General features: G+C 37.7%; 1 protein-coding gene across 1 annotated transcript in view; it reads right to left on the bottom strand.

Moving 5' to 3' along the window:
* Gnptab (N-acetylglucosamine-1-phosphate transferase subunits alpha and beta) overlaps positions 1 to 15,151 on the bottom strand; it is a 74,631-nt gene that overhangs the window by 1,604 nt on the left and 57,876 nt on the right. Inside the window, exons 14-20 of the mRNA XM_026397098.2 lie at positions 14,940 to 15,139; positions 14,499 to 14,718; positions 13,718 to 13,831; positions 10,165 to 10,250; positions 9,803 to 9,901; positions 5,984 to 6,151; positions 1,991 to 2,081 (exon numbers count right to left, since the gene is read on the bottom strand). Coding sequence (XP_026252883.2) covers positions 1,991 to 2,081; positions 5,984 to 6,151; positions 9,803 to 9,901; positions 10,165 to 10,250; positions 13,718 to 13,831; positions 14,499 to 14,718; positions 14,940 to 15,139 — 978 coding nt within the window. The remainder of the gene's footprint in view (positions 1 to 1,990; positions 2,082 to 5,983; positions 6,152 to 9,802; positions 9,902 to 10,164; positions 10,251 to 13,717; positions 13,832 to 14,498; positions 14,719 to 14,939; positions 15,140 to 15,151) is intronic.

The raw sequence follows: 15,151 nt of genomic DNA, 5'->3' as shown, positions 1-15,151 counted from the left end.
CAGAAACAGACCCAAGAGGATTAAAATTATTTGGGCCCACACTTCATTTTTCTAAAACCCGTAACTATAGATTTTTGTATACCTATTACCAGACATTTATTTTCAAGATTTCTATTTGTCAAGTCTTTCCACAAAAGGGAATGGACTCTAGGTAACCAGTAAGACACTCTCTGGGTTTTAATATGACTGCAGTTGTAAGGCAGAATTTTTAAAATACATCTATATTAAAAACCGTACTGACAGTTTTTTCTATACTTAGCAAAAATCATTTGAAAATAAAGTACCTAATTTATGAAAGGATTGTAATATAAAAATTCTTTTGTAAATCAGTAGCTCAGAATTGGGATTAAATAATACATTTTTCCTTATGAACACAGTTACCCATGCTATCATTGAAATAAAAAATGTCACCAACACTATAAAAGTTTCAATGATCATCCACAAGAATGGGTTCCTAATTAGAATTCTACTGTCATGTATAACTAAAAAGAATCAATGAAAAATAAAACTAAATTAAAATAAAAATTAAAAATAAAACCTAGTCCTTATGGGGGGGGGGCAAACCATGTTCTTATGGTTTCCATTTGGGATCCCTCTTGTGTGCTTTGCCTCCCTCTCTCCTGCCAAGCAGATCCAGTTACTGCTTCCTTGGGAGGCTGGAGCAGGGGCATGTACCACTGTGGTTTAGTTGATGCATGGGATTTGAGCAGAGGAAGAAGTGGTATCGACTGGTTTGTTCCTCTTGGTGGTAGGAAGGCAGGGGACAAGAGCTTGATTCAAGTAGCTGGAAAGCAGGGTAACTAGAGGCTTTCCTTTCCTTTCTCCCTCCTACCTCTTTCATTCTGTTCATTGTTTTCTGCTCCTATGAAGGACCCAGGAAAGACTGACCTTCCTGTTTTCTTCCACTGCCCCCCAGTGGCTCCTTTTAGCCCAGCTCCCTCTTTTTCCCTATCCTTGGACAGTTTAGACTCATAAATCTCTCAATGGACTCCTATTCTAAAAGTAAGTAGTCTTTCTGAATTTTTTTTTGTAAGATTTTTACATGCCAGGAACAATGGCAACAAAAATATTAGGAACAAAATATTCGAACCTGAAGATGAGTAAGTATTAAATTGCCATCCTACTTACCTGTCCAATCTCCATTTTCTGAATTTCCTTCCATCAGTGGCAGGAAGCTCAGTGTTTATTCTAAAGCTCTCAATTTTTAGGCACCTCTTTTCTCTTAGTGCAAGTAAACCTGGTGTACATCTCCTTTGGACGACAACTAGAAAAGGTCACTCAAGAGTCACCTTGACCAGAGGCTGAGGTGGGGCTGTTTGCCCCACACAAGTTAGGTCACCTCAGTTGCCGTTCTCCTCCTTCAATCTTTTTTCTTCAGGGCATTTCATACCTGCAGCCTAATGAGGATTCTCTTATCCCTCTCTTTTCATCCCTACGTCTTCAGGACCTTCACATCAAGGAAGCTGAGAGTGGGCGCAGAGGCGAGCCTAACGGTAAGGGACTAAAACAGCAGAGGGGGCGGGGATAGGGGAACCCAGGAATTCACTGAAGTGGGAGGTATACTACCCATGTGTGCAGGGCACACACACCCAGGGGGTATCTGAAGAGAAGATGCTGAGGCTGTTTCAGGAAAGTTAAAAGAGAAAGAAAGAAAATCAGAGACCCATAAAAACTAGCATCAGACAAGGATTCTAGGCAGGTTTTGGGTTAAAATTAAGTAGAGTTTTTCAGTTTTAGCTCGAAATGTACAAGTTAATCCACTAAGAGTCAGGCAAGAAGAAGACAGGTAATGGATTTAGAAGATATATGAATAAAAATCTCTTATACTGACTGCCTAAATGTTATAAAATATATTTCACATATTGGCATATGTGTTATAAGCTAACAGAATTTAAAATATTCTAGTTGTGAATTTATATTATTTTCTAAAAGACTCAGATAATAATGTACCAAGAAATACTAACACCTATGTAAAATATATAAAACTTACCTGTTCAGCAAAAAACGAGAACACAGTAAATATAATCAAAGTAGCTAGTACACAGTGGGTCCAAAACTTCAACTTATCTCGATATGCCCTCCTGTTCAGACAGAAGAAAGAAAATATGTACTTCTGTATATGGCTTCGCTGTCATTAGTTAAAAGTAATTTATATACTATTTTTACAAAACAATGCTGTGAAAAGCAAAAACATTGTTTACAGGCAAGGCTAAAAATGTTAACACAACATATAGTTCCAACATGAGTTCAGATTAGTTACTGTGGTATAAAACACTGTACTAGATTACTAGAAATTATCCAGGCAGGAGAGAAGACTTCAAAAGAAAATTGTGGTATTTAAACAAAATCACTCTTTAACTCACTTTTATTTGTTCATATTCACTTCATCACTTGTTAAAAAAAATTTCTGAGATACAGAGAGAGGAACAATATGAAGTACCAGTGCAAAAATATTTAGAAACCTTAAGAGCCATTTTGGCCACAACAGATAGACAAAGAGACACATCAGCAAAAGCAAAATCTTGAGGAAAAATCTCAGAGAAAGGAGGACCGCTCCGCTGAGATGGTACATTTCCTTCAGCTTTGGAGGGGACAGGGGAAGAGTCTGGCAGAGGGCAGAGTTGCAGCTGAGGCCTGGAGGACAGCTGAGCTGCAGGAAGGAGGGTGGGTAGGAGCTGGCCATTCTGGGAAACCCTGCAGTAGGGTCTTTATATAAAACCAGTGGGAAAGTGGATGGGATGGCAGGGGACAGAGGCATGTGACACAACTGGAGTAAAACTGGTCACCACTTAAAGGATAAGTGGATAACCAAGCCACACAGTCCAGTGTTAGTCCAGGCATGAAAAAAGAAGGAAAGGCTGGCCTTGGTCAGTGAGAAGAGACATTCAAAGAAATAGCAGTGGAAGGGACATTCTGAAGATAGAATCAAGTGGTCCCAGAGATAACAGAATGTTGGGGACAAAGACAAGCAGCACAACACAGATTTCTCACCTGTAATTTGGAAATAATGAATAATTTGTTATGAAAAATAATTTAAAATGTTTAACATAAGGTTTGGAAGATAAGCTAATAATTATCCTCAGGCCTCTGTTCTGAGTTTCAGGTTCTCATTTACCACTGTTGTTGGAGTGGAAGACTCTACCTTAAGTCTCACACTCTCCCCTCCACAGTTCTTCTTCTTCCTTTCCTACATCTGCTACCAGGATCACAACCAGCTCAGTCAACTCCAGTGTCAACAGTGTCATTCAGAATCCATGTGTTCTTTAAAGAGCTAAGAAGCACCGGCTATAAGGCAGCTAATGTGTTGCCCCAGCAATCATTCATCACTGAGAACCTACTGTGTGCTGGGAAGGAACCAGAAACCAGCAAGATACCACCTGTATCCCTAAAAAGGATCCACGGTCAAGCAGGAGAGGCAAACATCAGAGATTGCTGTACAGTGCAGAAGTGCTGACCCCAGAAAGGAGTCAGGCATTTTGTGGGAATAGGATGAAAGATGACAGGAGACTCATGAAAGGAAAGAGAAAAGGGACAACTGTTTCCAGAAAGAAGAGTTGGGTTGGTGGGTCAGAGTGAGGGATGACACAGAAGTGAACGGGATGAGCAACCAGTGCCCTAAATCAGAGGATGACAAGAACATCCACACTTGACTTGTGTTACTGGCACAACATAGAATCAAAGAGTCGTCTCAGAGGACTCTTCGGCTCACAATTTCCTGATTCAATTGGGCCCCTGAAGGTAAATTTAGTCACAGCCTAGATTTAGAGAGTTAACACTTAGGACCATCTAAAGAGCTTCCTCCACTGAGCTAAAGATGAAAATAAAAATAAAAATGTACCTATATTAGCAGTGCACCTGCCAACTGTACCGTTTATCATACTCTGACAAAGAAAAAGATCAAATATCAGGTATGGGCTTCCAAAAATCTCTCTTTTCCCTTAACACATGCCGTTTCTTCTACTAGAAGTGCTCTTCCATACCTGGAAAAGTCATTTGGATAATTCAAATCCAGGTAAAAAAAAATGTTACCTTCCCCCAGCACAATCAGCTATTCCCTCCTTCATACGCCAACAGCAGTGAACCCCACAGCCACACTCAGTACACTAAGTCAGCCACATTCCTGGTGTCTGGATCCCTGGATAGACTGTGGGGACCTCCAAGCTCTATGCCTTTTGTCTTTATATTCTAAGTGCTTGGCACAGGGAGGCAGGCAAAGGGTCAAAAATCTTCCTAAATTAAAAGATAAAATTATCCTTCTATTTAAATGCTAGCAGTGCAAGAGAATAAAAAATGAAGGAAATGTACAAAGTGACTTTGGAATACAGTGGGATGTGCAGACGGTGGAGAGTCAGGCGGGACCTGCTAGTTGCCAGCTATTTCAGTTCAACATCACTCAACAGTACCTTTCATTGCTGTGTCTAGTACACAGCTAGTACTTCAGTGCACGTGCACTACTCTGACGTGGTCAGACTGTGGTATTGGTATGGGGGAACAAGGCCTGGCAGGTGCTGGACCAGACTCTGGGAAGTGGGCTGCCCAGGTTCCCACATGGGCATCCTAGTCATAAGCCAAGATGCCTTGTGTAGGCCATATCCTAGCTCCATGCTCCAGATACTTTGAGGATAAGTGTTACAAAGACACAGTTGATGGAAAAGTTAAGTGAAAACATGGACAGAAAACTTTCAGAACAGTGTTGTTACTTAGCACTCAATATAGGTAATGATGATTCCCACAGCAGATAACTAATGAAAAATAAGACTGAAAAATCAAGCATAGCAGAAAGCAAAAACAACGCCCACATCAGTGTGACTTGCACTTTTCCCTAGACAGTTAGGAGTGCTTCAAGTATCTTTTTTGATGGCTGCCTTTTCTCCTCAGGCCCTCTAACACTCCCGCATTTTCTTTCTTGATTCTCGCCTACTCTCTGGACTCTCTGCTGTTAACAGTCTATCCTGGATCATAATTTCCACTGGAAGCTCTGAAAACAATGATTTCCTGAATCAGGCCTTCCCTAGCTTCATTCTAAAAAAAAAAAAAAAAAAAAAAAAAAAAAACCATCCAGAGCTGGCAAACCCATACTTAGAGAAAAGGCAGACTAAGAGTTACCGGGGGCTGAGAGTAAAGGCAATGGGGAGGAACTGCTTGATGGGCATGGGGAATTCTTTGGGAGTAATGAAAAAGTTTTAAAACTAGGGAGATGTTATACAATATTATACATGACCTAAATGCTACCGAATCATGCTCTTAGAAATGGTGAGGTGTGGGTTACATGATTTTCATTTCAATTGGAAAAAAAAAGAAAAAAAACTGTCATTGATGCTTGTCTTCCCTGGTTTTCATCCCTTCACAACTCTATCAGATAATTTCTAAACACTTAACCAAATGGGCTCCTAATTCTTCTCCAGGTTTCCGTCCCACCTTTTCCAGCATATGAATCCAGCTGAGTCAGCCTGGCAGCCACACCACCCTCATCATTTTCTTCTTTAACCTTTGGCTTGTAGACACCTTCCTACCATTATCTGAGAGTGCCCTCAGGACTTAGCCCAATTCCATTTTCCTAAAGACAGACCCTCCAGTTTGGCCCACAATGACTTCATGTGCCTCTCATTGTGTGCTAAACAAAATTTCTTTCCACTCCTATGTTGATCAGCAAACCGTTGAATAAATAAGCAAAGTTCTAATTACACTGGAAAAACTCAGCCACCTAGTTTTTTCAATCCCTTGAAGTGATACTAAATGTTTTTCAAATATTAAACACAATAAAAACTATAACTGTATTTTCTTTTTTGCAGTGCTGGGGAACCCAGGACCTTGTGCTTGCTAGGTAAGCATTCTACCACTGAGCTATATCTCCAGCCCCCTATAACTGTATTTTCACACACACACACAAAAATTACATAGCAAATAATATATAAAAGAAATTTCACTTATTTAAGATAAAGATATGCACACACACACTTTTATATGAAAAATGAGATTTTACCATTCCTGCAGCTCATGCATATGAAGGAAACGGTTTCGGTATTCTCTTGGCAGCTCAAATTGGGAAGGTATGGGAAACATGGATTCATAGAAGTCCCTGAGAACGGCCTTCACTGTCTGGGCATCTTTATGATTGTGATCAATGTTGTCATTTAGGCAAACAAACTTCCTGAAATAATAGAGAGCCAGAGTTAATGGTCATCATGAACTTGATCCTGACCTGACAAACTGAATAATGTGGATTCCAAATGTCATTCATTCATTCATTCATTTATTATTGGACAATGAACCCAGGGCCATGCACAGGTAGAAAAGTGCTCTACCACTGAGCTATGTCCCCAGCCCTTTCTACTTTATTTTGAGACAGGTCTCACTACAGGCTGACCTCCAACTTGTGATCCTTCTCTTCAGCCTCCAATTGCTGGAATTATAGTTGCCACTATGCCTGGCTCTTAATGTATTTTAAATGGACTTATGTTCCAAGTTGGTACATCTTCTGATGACTCTGGGGAAGTAATGTTCTGTAAAAATTTCCTCCAGAAATTCCTCATCTGTGAAATAAGAGAACTGAGGTAGATAATCTTAAAGATTATCTGTTTTCTGGCTATAGTAGTAAATTAATGATTTCCATTAGTGCATAATGACTGGAATATTCTGTTAGCAGCTAAGAAAAAAATTATTAAGTACCTAAAGCCAAGTTTTCTAAGTGATGGTTATATTATAAATGGTCATATAGATAACTAAGATAGACACCATGCCTTATAGCTACAGAGTCTATGAGTTGGACATTTTTAAATTAATTTTTAAATTAATTACCAAGCTGTAATATGCTAGCTGTAGTCTGCAAAATGCAGATTAAAGTGGTGCTTCCCCTTTCAAGTTCTCTTCAAGATAAAAGTCACTATGTCAAGGGACCATTAAAAAGTGGTCTGGGCACAGTGGCAAACACTTATAATCCCACTACTTGGGAGGGAGGGTGATCACAACTTTGAGGCTAGTCTCAGCAACTTAGCCCTATCTCAGAGGGCTGGGTGTTGCTCAGTGGTAAGGTACCCCTGGCTTAAATATCCAGTATCAAAAAAGAATAGGAAAAAAAAAGGTTGGTCCAATGACACTTTTGAAGTAGATTTAATGAAATTTTTAATAAAGGCTTCAGATTTAACTACCAATTCATGGAAAATGCAGGGTATATAAAAACATGCTAAACAACTAAGAACTGATTAGAAAAGCACAGTGTAGGAAATTTACAGAAAACAGAATCAGATCTCTTCATATACCCACTCCCCACACATAGTAGTTTAGAAAAAAGAAATGAAGGGAACATCTACAGATTTAGCTGCAATGAGTTTATCTGATGCCACTTTAACAAACATAAAAACACTATAAATACTTATGAAATGACAGTGGAGAAAGGTGTATACTGATAGCTGGCTGACCTTAAGAAATCACTACTGATTTTTTATAGTGAAAATGTTATTGCAATTATATTTTAAAGAATCTTTATAGTTTAGACATATATACTAGAGAATGTATTGATAAAATGATACAATGAGATTTACTTAAAATTACTCAGAGATGGTGATGGGGTGAGTTGGTTTAGATGAAATGAGCAAATATAAAATAATTCTTATTGAAAGTTCACTCTACATGCATTCCCTAATTTGGGGGATTTCTTTAAATCAAAGGATATTCAAGAGCTATATCAAAAGCCTTGATTGTATCCTAGATTTAAAACACACAGAGACAGATGGCAGCTATCAGGGGCATCTGGAGGCAACTGGTAAATTGGATAAAGCCTAACTATTAGAGGGCGGCGTGTACGTCACTGTTGAAATTTTTGGATGTGCGGTCATGGTCTTGTGGTCTATAGATGAAGCCACCAGCACAGCAGGAGGGTAGCGGAGCTAAGAAGCCAAAGCAGAGCTGAGGGCTGGACCCTGCCAACCCCAGACTCTGTTAAAGGCATAGGCATATCCTTAAGTTCAAGTCAGTTTGAACATTGATTTTTCCATGCCTGTCTTAAAGTGAGCCCTCATAAAAGTAAAACAAAACAAAGAATTAAAAATTACGTGTTCAGAAACACTGGAGGAGCTAGGTCTGGCAACCACTGTCAAGGACGGCTGGCTTGCTGTCTTTTAACTATACTTTAAGTGCCACAGAGATGGCTATAGTTTCTTTCACCCAACCATTTCCAAACTAGCACAGAGACACAAAAGTACAGGCTACAGTTCAAAATGGTAAATTTTCTTATCAGTTCTACGAATCACTAGTGTCTAAGAGACGAATAGGGGGAATTCTGTATCCCAATCAAAATGGATTCTAAAGACTAAAATTAATTTTTAAGAAGTAGAGCAGTGCATTCCAGGTGGAGGAATGTACAGCATACACAAAAAGACTTGCAGCCGAGTATTTATTAATCGTACGGCTTATGGTAAGCTTGAGAGAAATATTTTTTGAAATATCAATAGTTTCTTGGGTTACTAAAGACACGAAATAAACACTGAAGATATTTTTAATTTTCTCAAAATTCCAATATCTTTCTCCTTTCCCTCCTGAAGAAGAATGGGATTTCTAAAATAAATATCATCATTTTACAATGTCTAGAAATTATACATCTCTGGTCATTCATAATTAAAATTCCATTTAAAGGAGGCAAAACTGAATACTTTCAAAGGCATTTAAAAGACTCAGAAGTAGGGCTAGGATGTAGCTCAGTAGTAGAGGGCCTGCCTATCATGCAAGAGGCCCTGGGTTCCATTCCCAGCACTGCAAAAAAACAAAACTCTAAAATGAAAAGTGTTTATTTTATATGCCAAGGTCTCCCCACTCACCCCAAAGTGAAAACAAACAATTCAAAAAATGAAAATTTTAACAGATCTTTTCCTCATGGTTAAAAACTGCTTTACTTGTTATGGTCAGTACTAGTCAATAAATGTTGATCCCCAAAGAAAAGCTCAGTTATTTATCAGATGACTGGTCCACAGAGAGCTGAATGATGCTGGACTAAATAACTACTGAGAAGACTGAAGCCAATCCCCCCTGTTTCTTGGGAGATGAAGCCACAGCCAACTGATATACAATCCCGTAAGGATCACGGTGGCCCCATGTGGGAGGGCATCAGCTACCTCCACTCTTCAGATGCACTGGAATTCCACTATCCTCCTGAAATGGCTTTTGTTTCTCTGGAACTTTATTTCAAAATGTATGCATGAAGCAGTGAGGATGGTCCTCTGGGCAATGTAATAAAAACCCAGCAGGTTTGTAGCACTCTGGCTCAGATGCTGCCCACTGGTCATGACAAATGAATGGCAGGCAAATTTCAACTAATTTTTATAAACTCATCAAAACAACAGCTAGGGTCAGGCTGAATTTCAAAGCTTATGCAAACCTCAAAATGTATTCATCTCAAAGAATGGTTGAAGTTTATCAGATTAATTTTCACATAAAATTTATGGTAGCATTTCTTTGTCCTTGGAAATTCATCTGAACTTCACTTTGAATTGTGAACATAAACCTAACCACCCAAACAACTGCTCTGGAGGCGCCCTTTTAATAATTCTGGGGATACCAGAGGCCTGCCCTTCAATCTCACTGACAACTCACGGTTCCCACTCCTAGGAGTCCAGGCTGACCCCTCCACATGGTGTCCCATCTCAATTTGCCACTCGCACCTCTCAGTTAAGCCCCAGCTTGAAACACTAATTCCACCATTAGGCCTTTCTGCCCAGAACTGAAATAAGTTAATCTCTTCTCTCTGGTCCTGTTGCCCTTTGGTCAGGTTTATTTGAATAATTAAAAATAATTTAAAGAAAATCAGTACCTGGGGTTTTTTCTTATGTCATCCAACTGGCCAACCACATGAGAAACATTGGTACGAATCATTTTGAAAGCAATCTCTTCTTCTCCCATTATTTCAAACCTGATTATCAAAACATATTTAAAGAGGCTAAATATTTATGTGAATATGAAAAACAAAATTTCAATGAAAAGAGCATTTTTAAAAATGTTAGCAGACTCAGAATCCACAGAATGACTGGACCTTCAGTATTACTAAAGAAAACAATCTTACATAAATTTTAAAAGAATGCTGAAAAGAAAAAAATACAGAAAAAAATTATGAAAATGTCAGACCTTTGAAATTAGTATTAAACTAAGCAAAGAGAAAATATATGCACTACTCACCTATATTTGTTTTTGTCCTTATATGCTTTGTGGATTTTGTCAGTTACTGGTTTACAATTGGTTACTAGATTTTTAGTGACCGGTGGCTGTGAGGAAATACAAGTAGGTCAGATGTTGTATTAGGGATGAGATAGGATGAGGTGAGCAGACACTCACCTAAGGTGCAAAATGTAAGGGGTACCTTATATTCACTGAAATGAATATTTTCATGGAATATTAAAAAAAATCATGTTGGTATGTTACAAGCCTGCTGGTTAATCAGCTGTTTTTGCAAATAAAATTTTATCTTAATATGCATTACACTATATTGTGTTTAAAAATCTTAATGTTTTCAAAAAGACAATTTCTAATCCAAAATAAATTGATGTTTAGAAGTTATAACCTGTAGCTATAACCTAGAAGTATAATGTGATTATAGTTCTATAATCAGAGAGAACTAGTCTATATGATACTCGCAAACAAACTTAGTGATTTTATACTCTAATTAGAAAATACTTTCTTTATCCTGAATGTAATCTGTTAATTATAGTAATGAAGCCTATGCCTTGGATGAGTTCACTGAAGTAATGTTAATTAATGCTGCCAGTGTAACTAATTATTTATGTCTTAAACAGTTTACATGCATGAGCCTCAAGACCAAATTATAATCATTAGTAAAGCAGCCTTACTTAATTTTTGGCTCTCAAAGGATATTTTCTGATTCTAAATTTCATGCCAGAAATTTGGCAAACAAAATAATATTCTGCAAATGAAAAAAGATGTATACATTTCAATGGAAAATTGAAATCTCTCAATAATCTCCCACTTTGGCCACCAAGAGGCAAGACAAATGTCTATTTTCTAGGTGCTTATACTCTTTCCTTAGAGAAGAGCACATTTCTACAAGTTCCAGTATCTGGTAATGGTAAAGTCTGACTAGAAGTTTTACAAGAGAAAGAAGTGGAAATTGGTAATTGTGGATGTGTAACCGACGTGATTCTGCAATCTGCATTTGGGGTAAAATTGGGAGTTCATAACCCACTTCAATCTAATGTATGAAATATGATATGTCAATAGCTTTGTAATGTTGTGAAAAACCAATAAAAATAAAATTAAATTAAAAAAAAAAGAAGTGGAAATTGGGCTGGGGATGTGGCTCAGCGGTAGCGCTCGCCTGCCATGCGTGCGGCCCAGGTTCAATCCTCAGCACCACATACAAACAAAGACGTTGTGTCTGCCGATAACTAAAAAATAAAATATTAAAATTCTCTCTCTCTCTCTCTCTCTCTCTCTCTCTCTCTCTTTAAAAAAAAAAAAAAAAAAAAGAAGTGGAAATGTTGGGAATATGGCTCAGTGGTACTTGTGCTTTCCCCGCCTGCATAAGGCCCTGGGTTTAATTCCCAGCACCACAAACAAAAACAAAACAAAAAACAGTGACAGAAAGAAACACAAATGAAAGGATGGGAAAAATAAAACGGGCTAAGTGTATTCTGAGGCAAGTGAGTGGCCAAAAATTAAGTAAGGCTGCTTTGCTAATGATTATAATTTAGTCTTGAGGCTCATGCATGTAAACTGTTTAAGATATGACTCAATCACCCCCAAAAAACTGAAGACCAAAGAGGATCAGGTTAAGAAGAAAGGCCAAGGGGAAGCAGTTTCGGAGTCCCACAGCCTTTCCTCTTTCCATCTCTTCTATCTTAACCACACTGAGGGGTGCCCACAAGAAAGATAAAGGAAAAGAAAGGGTAGCTTGGAGCACCCAGATGCCTACTTTCTCTCTCAAAGAGAAATAGTGCACCCAGATCCCTAATAATAGATAAAAATTTAGTAATCTTGACAAATACACAAATGTTTGTTTCTTTAAACTAGGTCACTGACTTCTCTGATTCAGAGTTAACTGTACTAGGTTACAGTTTAGAGTTTTGTTTTCAGAAAACAGAAAAGTGTTATTGTTTTAAAAGTTTTGTAACTGAGAATGTGAAATCTAATTTCTAAGACATTGATTTTATTCTCTCCAGAGGTAGCAAAATAACCTACCATGATGACATACATACCATTTTCATGATTGAGAACACACTAGCAAACAATTACTAACATTTATAAAACAGTCTGTAGAGTTTACATTTTTTCCCAAGCTTTAACTATTTTATCCTTCTAGATTATGTCAAACATCCAGAAGAAACCCTGAAGCACACCAAGGAGCTGCTATCCTCTCACCAGCCTGAGTGCTGATCAGCTGTGCCTGAGGCCTACTGCAAACCCACACCCAGAACTACTCTCATTCTCTACCTGCTGGTTCCCATCTGCTGACCTTACTAGAGTGAATTCCTTTGTGGCTGACAATGAGTCTTGCTCTATTGATCTTGACCTCACTGACTCTCTAGTTTAAAGTTTTAGAATACTTAGAGAATTGGCTTTTTAATTAGCACAAATCTGTATACCTGCCCAAGTCGCATGCTAACCTGACCTATGTGTGCATGATTGCTAGTACTTATGCTTGGTCTATGTGCCTCCACAGCTGCTGTTCCACCTCTCTCATCAGTGGCTGCCACTCATCACACTATTCCTCCTTGTGAGTGAGTTTCCATTGGGCTCTCTGAACATGTGCATGAGAAACAACTCCTGACAGGCACACCGAATGCTAAATGAATAGTTTTCTTTAAGGAGTAAAATTTTTAACTGATTTTATAACTCTTCTCTATAGTTTTTACAAGTGTCTGATCTGTACTTAATAATAACTTATATGTGACTTGAAGACTTGCCAAGACTGTAAATTTTTTAAAAATAACAATTTATTTTATTTATGAAAGCAAAAGCTACTCATTATAGAAAATACTCATAGAAGAAAAGGACATTAAAATCTACTTGTGATTTAACCTATTGTCATTTCTGTTACTTTTAGGGATATGTATGTTTATGTTTGTTGAGGCGGGGCAGGGTATTTGGAAGATTTTCATAATTCAAATCATACTGTGCATATGGTACTAAGCACTTTCCCCACCGAATTTTATATTGTGAGCATTTTTCCATATATTAGTAAAAATTAACTATAAACAATTTGTCAATGTCTGTATTATTCCCGTTCATCAATTCTAAGATGCACATTTTTTTCCCCTTTTTTAACTTCTCTGAAGTGTGTCTTACAATCAACAGTCCTCCAATTACTTCAACCAGGTGGCCTTCTAGTGTGTATGTGCAAACCATTCACTAGTCAAGACTGAGAAAGTGCCAGCACTGGTCCATTCAATTGCTATTTTTTTGGCTGATATTTAACCCCTGGATTGTTCCCCCTGGCCAATGACAATGCTCTCAGGCTACATGCTGCCATCCTACATGCTGTCGAGGACGTCTGTTTATGGAATATATGCAACTGATCTGAATATATCAGCTTAAATCCTCATGGGGAAGGAGAGATTCCAAAGCAAGATATAAATAATTCTGGATTATATGCACTACTACTTTATTCCAGATACTTAAGAAAACAGAGCCTGCCTCTATTTCTTGATGTGCTTTACAAAAATGTTGTAAATAACACCTGATATAAATGTACATAAGAGAAACTCAGGCCACTTACCAGATTGGGGTCATAGTATGCTTCCTGAGTTGGGGGAATGTGGTTTAGCTGAGTGACATTAGCAGGTAGTGCTTTTGAGCAATTTATTAACATATGTTCAAGACCTGTCAAATCCTAAAAAAGCAAAATAAAAATATAAACTTGTTATATACATTATAAGTAAAGATTAGGATTTAAAAAACAAAAGTCATGTAAAAGTCTCTATAAAAAAATGACCTAAATACTATCCTTACAAGGCAGTTTAAATCTAATTCTTAGGCATAAAGACAAGCTAAGAAAGAGCAGAATGAGAATGCAAGAACAAATATTTCACCCTCATCTCCAAGTGGAACATACTGGCCTGAGGCACACATTTTATACATTATGGTACAGGGGTCATGACAGGAGATATCTTATAATTCTCCATTAGTAAGTCTCCTACTCCTGGGCTACAGGATGCCCTAATGGAGGAGTGTGGTTGAGATCATGGGTCATCTATGCCTAAAGGCCCTAAATGAATTTGTTACAAGAATCTTATAGAAGGTATCTACTCTCCAGTTCTTCCCCAAATAAGGAGAAGATAATCCCTAATACAAACCTACAGAAAGTAATCTCATGAAATATGAACTTCAAATGTGGTTTTAATTCTGGCACCTCAAATCAATAAATTACAAAATCCTCATTAAATGTTAAGAATTACTTTTACTTGAATTAAATCAAAATATAGAGCAGAAAAAAAGACTATCAGAATTATAATTTCCATTTAAAATGTCACAAAGTTTAGACTAAAACAATACAAGACCTGTAAACTTAAAGGAAGATCATGAATTCTGGTAGCCAGTGTTCGGATTTCTCTGTCAGATAGGACACCAGATTGGTCTGTATCAACTTCATCAAAGACTTGTGATATATTCAGTGGCTGAACTGCACTCATGAGATAATAAAAATAAGAGAAGGCAAATTGCATGTCCTCTGAATGACGCACTTTGTGAAACGATGTCTTGTCAAATTCTTCAGGGAACCTGTCCAAATATAACATATAGTGAGCTTTGGATTATAAAAATATATATGGTAGCTAATATCTGTGAACATAGAATCTTTTTCTTTCTTCTTATTTAGATAATATCCTTAAAAATATCAGTCACACAATATCAGAGCTAAAAATTTTGCACATGAACAGGCAAATTTCAAGTATCTTTAGCTCTAAACATAGGCAAATAACTCAAACACAAGTAAGACTTACATATCCTGCAGTTCTTGCATAACAATTCGGTCAATCATGTGAGGCATGTGTGCAGGGACTTTCCGAGATGTGAATCCAAACTTGCTGTTTAAAATTTTATTTACATATCGGAGTGAATCTGCAAATGTATCTTTTAGTTGCCTCCCAGTATGTTTGCTATCAGTAAAGTATGCCAATTGTGTCTTCAATGACTCTTCTTCCTGAAGGAGAAT

This window comes from Urocitellus parryii, chromosome 5 (genome assembly GCF_045843805.1).
Source record: "Urocitellus parryii isolate mUroPar1 chromosome 5, mUroPar1.hap1, whole genome shotgun sequence".
NCBI lineage: Eukaryota > Metazoa > Chordata > Mammalia > Rodentia > Sciuridae > Urocitellus > Urocitellus parryii.
Note: the sequence above shows the minus strand (reverse complement) of the source record. Positions and strands in the feature narration are given on the sequence as shown.